Genomic DNA, 12,002 nt, shown 5'->3' with positions numbered 1-12,002 from the left:
CCTCCTTCTCACCCATAATATATCTCTCCTCTCTCTGCCTGGGCTTCCCATGCGATGTGAGCCTCTGTTTTCCGGACTATAAAGCTCCTTGTCTATGCTGAAGACCACTGGGCCCAGCCACTTGTTCATCTTTCACAATGTTACTGGGTCCACCCACCCCTTCCTTTCCCCCTTCCTGTCCAGTTCCTCTACCCCTTCTTCTCCCCCTCCCTCTCTCCTGTCTAAACTCCTGCCTAACCTCCTCTACAAGCTCATCCCTAAACTCAGCCCTAGCCTCTTGCCTAATGAGCTCTAATAGCTGTGGGCTAACCTGCCCCCTATCCCCTCCTCCCGACATACTCAAACAAAATGTGAATGTGGCCAAATGAAAGGGGGTCAAAATAATGAACAAAAAGTAAAAAGTGCTGAAAGTGTGAATGGGATATAAATAAAAGAGGGTAAGGGGTATTAAATAGACAAACGTATATGTTGAAAAATACAAAAATGAGGATATGTAAACAATACGTTTTTACGAAACAAAACAAAAATAAAACTATGGGATGGGATGAAAGGGAATGGGATGAAAGGGAATGAGGTATGGGATGAAAGGGAATGAGGTATAGAGTGTAGTATGAGAGGGAATGGGGTATGGAGTGTATGTAGGGTTAGTGATTTGTGTATGTATGTATTGAATGTGTTTGCGTGTAAATGTGTTTATATAATGAATGTAGGAACGAAACACTCGCACACTCACCCAAACAAACTCTCGCTCACTAACTCGCTCTCTCAAAAACTCTCACACTAACTCACTCTCTCACACTAACTCTCACACTAACGCTCACACTAACTCACACTCTTACACTAACTCACACTCTCACACTAACTGTCACTAAATCACACTAAATCTCTCTACTCTCAAATCTCTCCAAACCCTCCAACGCCTAGACCTGCACCTAACTTGAAAAAGCAATACAGTCAAAGAAGCCATGCTTAGAGCGTGCTTATATACACTATGTAAATGTTTAATGATGTACCGGTTTGCAAAGTAAAGGAGGTTCAGGTGTGCTTTCTTAGTAATTAGTATGTGTGCAATGTGAAGTTGTTTGAATTTGCGCCTGCTCATATTGAGTTTGTAAATGCACCTATTTTTTTGTGTAATGTGTATAATGCAATGATGTCATAGTGATCGTTTTGCATAACATTGTCCAAAAGTAGTATCTCTAAATGTAAATGCTGATTTGTGATGGTCTCGTATTTGTCAAGTGCTGTAAATGTTTATTTATACTAATGTTACATAATCTGCAATGCAAATGTTTTGTTTGTTTATCAGTGTGCAATTCTTTTTTTATGTTGTTTTGTTCCGTGTTGCAAGAACTCAACGTATTTAGCGATTCCTCGTTTAGTGTAAATGTTGTGCATTATTTTTTGCTTACGATTGTGAATGTTGAATGCGTATGTGCTATGTTGCGTGAGCGATTGTTGTTTGTACATTTGAGCTGTGTTTTTGTTGTGCATTATTTTGTATACGTAATATGACAAAGCAGTGTGTATTTCTCGCAAGATTAAGTGTTAGATGAAAAATCCGTGAGCATTGATTTCTATGGGAGAATCTTTAACGCGCATGTAATTACGCTTATTAAATAAACACGGTACTCGTGTTACCGCGACGCGTTATGAGGTTGTTTTCAGACTCGTAATACCTAAGTTATAAAAGATACGCAATGGAAATAACGTACACAATATTAGCGAGCAGCCATAACGCAAAACTCGTAATCTGGCTGATAGAGACTTATCATTAAAGTAGCTTCCCACTAAAGTCACATAAAAAAGTAGCTTTATTGCACAACCACATACAACAAACCTATTTTTCGTACGCTTGTTGAATGCGTAAATATTTTCGAATACGAAGTTTAATTACGTGCAGTAAATAAATTAGTATTTGTGTTTTTATTTTATTAAAATCAGTGGGGACTTTTTGGTTATTGGTGCATGCTTTGAGGGTTCTATAACGTCCCAGCAACTAAAGGCATTCCTTAAAGAAACACTTTTCCGGATTTGGGCCACATTGGCTCATGGTACTTGGAGTTTCAGGGAGATTGCATTCCATTTGCTGGCATCAGGGAGCCGCTATTACAATCAGGGAGACTCCCTGAACTTCAGGGAGAGTTGGGATGTCTGGTATTGCCATCTTGTCCACTGTGATCCCTGCTGTAACCTATGTATGTATATTTCATATAATGTGCCATGGCTCCTGTACTTTCCCAGACACCAGTATTGCCATCTTGTCCACTTGTGATCCCTGCTGTAACCTATGTATGTATGTACTATTTCATATACCACCTTGTGCTATGGCTCTTGTGCTGCCCAGGACACCAGGATTACCATCTTGCCCACTTGTGATGCTCCCTGCTGTAACCTATGTACTATTCTATATAATGTGCCATGGGTCCTGTGCTGCCCTAGGTGACCAGACTGCCCTTCCCACGTGTGCTTCTAGCAGCTCCAACCTATAATGTATTATTCCATATACCACCAGTGCCACTGTTGCTGTGCTGCCCTGGGTGCCAATACTGCCCTTGTGTGCTGCTCATTGCTCCAACCTATGCATATTTTTGTATTATTCCATACCAAACATGTACCATGGCTCGTGAGTTGCCATGAGTGCCAGGAGGACTGTCCATCTGACTTGCTGCCCACTTGCGCTGCTGCTCCCCCAAGTTATAAACTGTAAATACCACCCAGTGCAGCAGCTCCTGCGGATACCGCCTAGGACCGCCGCGGCGCCTGCCCTATTGTGCTGCTTTATTATAGTGTTAATGTATACACTTATTGTGTAAAGTAATTCACTGTTACGGTCCTTTGGGTGTTATTAGAAAATACTAAATAAAACAATTGACATCATTTTAGTAAACACAGCATAGGTCCCCTAAGGGAAAAAGAGTTGACACAGACATTGGGAGATTGTCAATATTGATAACAAATGCACGCTTGTGACTGAAACCTGAAAGACCCAATCACAAAACCCAAACTGCCCTGTGGTCACGCCCCCCACCCATTCTCCACCCGTCTAGTCTGCTAGTAAACATCTACCAACCAATCCAAAGTCACATTCTGGCATGGGCGTGGCGATCTAGGCTGTCACCCGCTTTGGTGGTGTACAGCTTTCGCGCACGCGCGTATGCTCTAAGGGAGCCGTGTGACCCTATTACATTTTTCTTGTGCGCGTGAGCGGCGCGCGTTGCAGACCCGGAAGGAAGCAAGTAGCAGTGTTTGGATGAGGAGAAGGAGGCGACGGCGGTTAGGTTGTCATTAAAACACCGGCAGTGACACCATGAGTGTGACAGGCACACTAGCCCGCGGAGGGAGGGAAGGCATGCTAGGGCCTACCGTATCACTAACTCCCGGCTCTCTTGGTATGGTGCAAGGAGCAGCGGCCCGAGCACTGCACGTAGAGCTCCACACGCAGCAGGTGAGAACCAAACACTGCTCAGGATGGCACTGCACGGCTCTCACACAGGGTGCTGGTAATGAAATGGTTAACCATGATGTAATGTGACTGCGCCGTAGGTACCGCATTCAGGACACGGGATGGTTGGTGACACCTCTGTAGTTTATTACATTTATAATGCTGAGTAACAGTGCGGTATTGTTTCATTCAGGTCACTTGATGGTTGACACCTCTGTAGTTTATTACATTTATAATGCTGAGTAACAGTGCGGTATTGTTTCATTCAGGTCACTTGATGGTTGACACCTCTGTAGTTTATTACATTTATAATGCTGAGTAACAGTGCGGTATTGTTTCAGGTCCCTTGATGGGTAGAGATGACAGCCTTTAGGTACCACTTTTAGGATATTGAGTGGTAAGTGACAGCTAGTTACTATATCTCAGTGGTTGCTGATAGGACGGTAGGTGACACTGTTGTGTTAGGTTTGCTATTTTTAGTGATTTGGATATTTGTTGACAGAACTGTATGTGTCACTTTTAGTGACTAGACAGTAGGTGACAGTGCTGAGATTATAACCTTTAGCACTTTGGACCATAGTTGACAGTGCTGTTGTTAGGCAATTATGTTTAAACGGACAGTCTACCCTTAATCTTTTCTTCCTTTTAACTTTGTTTCTAAATAATCAATTTTAACTGCTGAGAGTGTATTAAATAGTTTACAAATAGTTAATTTACCTTTATTTCAGCATTTGGAAATGGCTGATTTTTCCCGTTGTCCATTATGGGTAGGGATATGTTTACTTATTTGCTTTAATCCATAAGAGCATGCAATTTTAAGACTATCGACCTTGCACTACTGTGTGTTTAACCCCTGGAATGGGGTTAAACACACATTCAAAATACCCCTCGTTACTTGCAGTGCACTACTGGTCCCAAGCTCAAAACGCTGTGGATCCAATCAGCAATGCTAGTTGCACATCTGAGTCGTGCTTTGAGCGCTGCCGATTGGATCCGCGGTGAGTTACTCTTGGGACCAGCAGTGCACCATGAGTCTTGGGCTGTATTTCTACTGTGTGTTTAACAATTTTACAGTGCATTGTCCCTTTAAGACCATGGACGGTAGGTGACAGTGCTGTGGTTAGGTTGTTATGTTTAGGACCCTGGACAGTAGGTGACATTACTGTGGTTAGGTTGTTATGTTTAGGAGCCTGGACGGTAGGTGACAGTGCTGTGGTTAGGCTGTTGTGTAGGGCCCTGGACGGTAGGTGACAGCGCTGTGGTTAGGTTATTATGTGTAGGGCCCTGGACGGTAGGTGACAGCGCTGTGGTTAGGTTATTATGTGTAGGGCCCTGGACGGTAGGTGACAGCGCTGTGGTTAGGTTATTATGTGTAGGGCCCTGGACGGTAAGTGACAGTGCTGTGGTTAGGTTGTTATGTGTAGGGCCCTGGACGGTAAGTGACAGTGCTGTGGTTAGGTTGTTATGTGTAGGGCCCTGGATGGTAAGTGACAGTGCTGTGGTTAGGTTGTTATGTGTAGGGCCCTGGATGGTAAGTGACAGTGCTGTGGTTAGGTTGTTATGTGTAGGGCCCTGGACGGTAAGTGACAGTGCTGTGGTTAGGTTATGTGTAGGACCCTGGACGGTAGGTGACAGCTGAGGATTGGTGGCAATGCAAATATGCCTCTTGTCATTAGTTCACAAGATATTTTTATGGATCTGATTTTATATGTTTAAGCCCTTTTGCAGGTCGATGTTAATGTTTTAACATTAGAGAAAGTTATTTTTGCACTTTTTAAACCCATTTAAAGGGACAGTCTACCATAGAATTGTTATTGTGTTAAAAGATAGATAATCCCTTTATAACCCATTCCCCAGTTTTGCACAACCAACACAGTTATATTAATATACATTTTACCTCTGTGATTACCTTTTATCTAGGAACCTTCTTCCAGCCCCCTGATCACATGACTGTGACTGTTTATCTATTGTCTTGCATTTAACATTGTGTTGTGCTAAATCTTAAATAACCCCCTGTGCCTGAACACAGTGTTATCTATATGGCCCACGTGTACTTTCTGTCTCTTTGTGTTGAAAAGAGATTAAAAAAGCATGTGATAAGAGGCAGCCCTCAAATGCTTAGAAATTGGCATATGAGCCTACCTATGTTTAGTTTTAAACTAAGAATACCAAGAGAAAAAAGCAAATTTGATGATAAAAGTAAACTGTAAAGTTGATTAAAATTAAAAGTCCTATCTGAATAATGAAAGTTTAATTTATACTCAACTGTCCCTTTAAGTAAGGATACACCAAAATTTCGGCCGCAGAAACGTTTCGTCCAGAAATGTGATTTTTGGTTATTTCAGTTTTTTTTTTTTGCCTGTTATTTACGGTAAAAGTATTGTGTAACATGTTTCAAATTTCATGCCAGCCTAGAGCTTACTGTTTTGCATATAATAATAATAGTTTTCTAGGACTATACTTTATTTGGATAATTGGTTATAAAAAGGAAAAATTGTTAAATCTGATTCTGTTACACAGAACTAAAGAAATAATAATACAGTATATTGATATTTAATATTGTTTTAAGTAGGGATGCACCAAAATTTTGGTTGCGGAAACATTTTGGGCGAATATGGCATTATCGTGTTTTGCCTTTTTTTTTTTTTTTTTTTTCTTGGTCTAATTATTGTGTAGCATATTATTGTTAAAATATATTTTTGTCCAATTTTAGTGTTACTTGCAATAAAAGTGTGGTTATTTTATTTTATTGGCTTTCAGGTTTTAAATTCAGATTTCTTCATTAAATAGTCTAGTAATGCAAAAAACCTAAACATTTTTTAAAATAATTTTGGGGGGGGAGACATTTTCAGTTTCAGTTAAGTGCATCCTGGATTTTCAGGTTTGGTTTCGGTTCAGAATTTCCATTTCGGTGCATCACTTATAAGCTATTGTTGCATTAACTGTAATGCAATAAATAAGTAGACATATCTGCACAATAGGGCAGCCAAATCACAAAGCCCAGCATCTCTCTCATCCTAGTGCCAAATCCCCATTCTTGTTTTCGTGTCGTATCCAGTTCTGTCTGTGTATCTAAAAGAAATGAACCGTAAGAGGTGCTTTTAGAAAGTCCATAATGAGAGTAAAAGAATTGGTTCACCTTACAATAAAGTAAATATTGTCATGCGCATTCATTATTATTAGCTGTGCAACCAAAATAATAAAGGATTTGAAAAAAAGGAAAAACATATGGCGCACTATGGAAATAAACACATTAACATTACAGTATTATTCATGTTAAAGCCCTCTGCCGGCACTTGCACGGTCACATGACTGGTTTACTGAATTTACATTGATGTTGTGATCACCTCTGATTAGTTTCAGGGCATGAGTTGTATCTTTTGTTTTGGTCAGGGCCTCTGCTTTAGTGGTACAAATTAGAACACAACTAATTTTATAACAGATTGCATACGCTTGTTGCAGGGCTTTGATCCTTTAGAATATAAGCTCACTAGTCCATCTGTCCTGACGATCGTCTCATGTAAAGGTGGTTTACAGGTACTTGTGACTCATGTGCAGTGGCGTCTACCCTTATCATTCATGTCAATTGTCCCTTTTCAATTTTATACGTAAAGGGACACTGAACCCAATTTTTTTCTTTCATGATTCAGATAGAACATGCAATTTTAAGCAACTTTCTAATTTACTCCTATTATAAATTTTTCTTCGTTCTCTTGCTATTTTTATTTGAAAAAGACATGTAAGCTATTTTTTAGTTCAGAACCATGGATAGCACTTGTTTATTGGTCGGTTAAATTAATCCACGAATCGGCAAGAACAACCCAGGTTGTTCACCAAAAATGGGCCGGCATCTAAACTTACATTCTTGCTTTTCAAATAGAGATACCAAGAGAATGAAGATAATGTGATAATAGGAGTAAATTAGAAAGTTGCTTAAAATTGCATGCTCTATCTGAATCACAAAAGAAAAAATGTGGTTTCAGTGTCCCTTTAATGTGTAATATGTTGGCACTTTATAAATAAATTATGATTATAAAAATAAGATGCTGGAGGATTAAAGGGACAGTGTACACCAATTTTTATATAACTGCATGTAATAGACACTACTATAAAGAAGAATATGCACAGATACTAATCTAAAAATCTAGTATAAAACCTTTTAAAAACTGACTTAGAAGCTCCCAGTTTAGCAGTTGATGAGGCTAGGCTGGGACACCCAGTGAAAGGGCCTGGGAAAACAATTAGAGCAGACACCCCCCTCCCCTACGTATGAAAAGGCAGATAATATAAACAGAAGCCAGCAGTAGTCTCTCCAGTACAACGTTTTTAGGGCTCACCAAGTCCCCAGTAGGGACCTGCGCACACTACACATCGCAGCATTTCCCTAGATCTGGGAGTTGAAATTCCCAGCTATGTGGCCTAGAAGGATCCTGTGTCAGTCTTAATTTTATGTGCATCTGGAAACAGTAACCTGAGGCCAGCAGGGGAATTCAGTGGTGGCTCTGCCTGTCTTGGGGGCTCCAATTCAGGGCACCAGTGCTTAAATTTTAAGGCTGGTGCTCGAGTTTGGAATACACAGAAATGGAGGTGAATGGTTTTTAGCTATAGTATAATCCTGCACAAAGGTGGAGGGGTGTAATTAACTAAGTAAAAAAGAGCTTGACAAAAGAAAGTTGTGTACGCCTTTTAAATGGACATTAAACACTTTGAGATGGTAATATAAAATTATAAATCGTATATATGAAAAAAAACTCTGCAATACTTTATTTATTTTATCCCCTTTTTCCTGTAATTCCATTCTGAAATTGTGAGCTTTTCAGTTCCTGTTAGAAATGGAAGTGCAGAACACTGTTATATTCCATACAGCCAATGGCTGCACACGCTAATGACCTATTTATAACTGTCTCTTATTGGTCACAGCAGAGAAGGTAACCTAAGTTACAACATGGTAGCTCCCATTGTTTTATAGACGTTAAGTTTACACTTATTTTGCCAATATTTAAACAACTTATTAAACTTTATAAAATACATCTACATGTTATTCTTAGACTAATCTTTTCTTTAAGTGCATCATTCTATCTAGTATTTATTTGGTGTTTAATGTCCCTTTTTTAAATTTTAAAGAGTATAGCTAAATTATATTATCACTCAAAGTAAAACATAGCTTTTATTGGCAAAGAGAAAATGTGCTGATAGTCCTTACATTTCACACACACAATTGTCAAACAAACCATATTAAAAACACATTGTCTCAGCCTAGTTTGAATAATCTGATGCAGAGGTGATATGGTGCTATATATTGAAATACTGGTGCTTGAGTTTGTCAAGCCCTGTTAAATGATAAATCCAATAAGCCACATATATGTAGCAGGGATGGTCTTGAGAAGTTAGCAGGGTGCCTCTTTATTTCTGAGAATTAGAAATGTCGAGTTTTGAGAGATAAATCACATGAAAGGGGTACAAAATAAATATATATATATATTGCAAAGATGTTTTGCTATAAATAAATAGCCTAAAATTCAATCTCAAGGTAGTTTAGTGTCCATATAGATTGGCGGCTTAGTTGTATATATTTTGAGCCCACTCCGGCAGATTAGTTTTCAAAGGGTGCTGTGACCAAATCACCCCAATATACATTATATGTAACTTATACCTAATCATGTATATGAAAGAGCACCAACCACTACTATTATCAATAATACGTAATATAAATAATATATTTGTAATTAGACAAATATTAAATATAAGCTATTTACATTGAAACCAGCATCAAATGTGCACAAATAATACTGCTGTGTACTGCTGCACTATTGGTTTAGTGGGGGGAAGCTAAAGAATATGAACTTAATATTTCAAAATGTTATATTTATAGCCTTTTGTGGTTAGGAAATTATCTTTTATACTAGAGCAAAGAAAATGTTTGAGTACAAAGTGCTGATTATAGACAGTCAATAGCTTTTTATCTACTTTTCCTTCCTCTTGCAATGTTTGCAAAACCATCTGCACCTAGTTCAGTGTTAAAATGTACATGGTGAGACATTTTGTGGAACTTTTTATGCTTTATACAGACTTCAACATGGAAATGTTTTTTTTTATTTTATGATTCAGATAGAGCATTCAGTTTTAAGCAACTTTCTAATTTACTCCTATTTATATTTTTTTCTTCGTTCTCTTGGTATCTTTATTTGAAAAAGCAGGAATTAAAGTTTAGGAGCCAGCCCATTTTTGGTTTCAGCACCCTGGATAGCACTTGCTGATTGATGACTACATTTAGCTGTCTGCTAAGCTTTCATTCCTGCTTTTCATATAAAGATACCAAGAGAACGAAAAAAAATTAGGAGTAAATTAGAAAGTTGCTTAAAATTGCATGCTCTATCTGAACCATGAAAGAAACAAATTTGGGTTTAATATCCCTTTAAATAAATAATTAAAATTTTTCTTACCTGGGGAAAATGCATTTTTTTTTTTTTTTTTTTTTGTGCTCAGTTATATTCTGGAAATACAACATGAATTCATATTCCTACAGATCTGTGCTAGGAAGAGTGTTACCTAAACGGGGGTTAATCTTCAGGCAAGTGTTTCTGCAAGATGATTAAACAAGGAAAAAAAACTAGAGGAAACTGCTTTGTAGCCCACACGTTAACAATCATTGTTTGTCTTGCTAATCTTTAACACAGTGATTCCCTTTACTATTTATAATAGCAACTCTGAATTGGGAAAACCCACAACTTTCTGAATTTAAATGACAGGTTAATGTGACTAAGTGTTTTTTTTGTTTTTGGTAATATACATAAACCCTAAGGCAGAACATGCTGTGATATGAGATGTCACCGCAGAAAATGCAACATGTCTGCAGGAATTGTTAGTGCTTTCGCTTTGCAGCGCTGATCCCTATAAGGCTGTTCTCTTCAAATAGCGCTGTACAGCCAGAGCAAAGAATGTCTTTAAGAATATGGAGCAGCATGACGTTAGACCAAGAGCAAAGGAAACTATTTTTTTTTCAAGAGACATTTTAAAAACTTAAGCTTAGGAGCCGGCCCATTTTTGGTTCAGAACCTGGGTTACGCTTGCTTATTGGATGACTGAATGTAGTCACCAATTAACAAGTGCTATCCAGGGTGCTGAACCTAAAATGGGTCAGCTCCTAAACTTTACATTCCTGCTTTTTAAATAAAGATAGCAAGAGAAGGAAGAAAAATTGATAATAGTAGTAAATTAGAAAATTGCTTGTAATCGCATGCTCTATCTGAATCATGAAAGAGAAAAAAAATTGGGTTTAGTATCCCTTTAACAAAATACCTTTTTTTTTTCTTTTTTTCAATGCAGCGAATTTGCACTGCAATTTTCAACTGCTGCAATATATTATAATACTTAAATTGCTTTATTCTCCTGTTAATCCTCACATTACAATTGAGGTGGTGCTTTAGTGTAACTGCATAATTTTTAAATGGAATTTCATTTCAAAATGACCTGCAGAAAATGTTTCACTAACTAAATGTCATCGCAGAAAGTGACAAAAGTTCTGCCACTGGGCACATAAACATTTTATATTATAATCTCAATGGGTTTAATGTCCATTTAATTTATTGTAAATGCAAAACCTTTATGAACCCAGAGCAAGTAGCATTATCTGAGAACCATTTATGTAGTAGAAACGTATATGATTGCAGGGCCCTGTTATCTGTCTATCTGTCCCACTTCCCTGTCTTGTGTTTGTTGTAGCCCCTGCATAGCTCTGTATAATATAAAGATAATAAATAATAGTATGACATGTTTATGTACACTACCTGTTAAATAACATCCACTCTAGACCAGGTGTGTAATATAGGCTCAATGAGAAGAAATCACTTAGCGCCTACTACTAGTTGGACCCTTAGCTCTGATGGGTGACCCCTAGTGGTCAGAAACGTTTAAGAAAAAAAAGAAAATATCAAAGCGCCAGCGGACCGGCAGGGTTCAAAATGTGAAACCAATTTCTTCACAATTGGGTTAAAACAAAGTGGTTTATTCAAAATAATATAATATTAAAAATTAACCTGTCACATAATTAGCGTATATTGAGCACACATCCTCTTTTCTTTCCGCTAGCGGAGAACGGTCACTGATCCTTGAGAGGTACAGCTGATCGGTTCTATTCTTTCCACTTAAAGCATAAGGAACTTATTTTTTTAAAACACCTTTTTCATTGCCATATTTTGGATTTTTGGTTTTAAATACTGATACACAGTGTTTATTAGTATTAACAACTTAGAACTATATATTTTTTTGCATTTCTGCACTTGGGACCTGGTAAATAGCACCAACCGAATTCTATATTTTGGATTGTTTATTTTGTTTTTGGCACCAACCGAATTCTATATTTTGTATTGTTTATTTTGATTTTTTTCACGAATTAACCTGTCACATAATTAGCGTATATTGAGCACACATCCTCTTTTCTTTCCGCTAGCGGAGAACGGTCACTGATCCTTGAGAGGTACAGCTGATCGGTTCTATTCTTTCCACTTAAAGCATAAGGAACTTATTTGAAAAATATCCACAGAGAGATAAAACTACT

The 12,002-nt window shown here is 38.1% G+C and overlaps 1 protein-coding gene across 1 annotated transcript in view; it reads left to right on the top strand.

The window, feature by feature from the left end:
- Nucleotides 1-3,167: 3,167 nt before the first annotated feature.
- The window catches only part of UVRAG (UV radiation resistance associated), a gene marked incomplete in the record, with an annotated part of 561,854 nt that continues 553,019 nt past the window's right edge, over nt 3,168-12,002 (top strand). The window contains 1 exon segment of the mRNA XM_053708703.1: nt 3,168-3,448. Within this exon segment, the coding sequence (XP_053564678.1) occupies nt 3,311-3,448 (138 nt within the window).

The sequence above is a fragment of the Bombina bombina genome, chromosome 3, assembly GCF_027579735.1.
Source record: "Bombina bombina isolate aBomBom1 chromosome 3, aBomBom1.pri, whole genome shotgun sequence".
Taxonomy (NCBI): domain Eukaryota; kingdom Metazoa; phylum Chordata; class Amphibia; order Anura; family Bombinatoridae; genus Bombina; species Bombina bombina.
The sequence above is the reverse complement of the archived record's forward strand: the minus strand, read 5'-3'. Positions and strand labels throughout refer to the sequence as shown.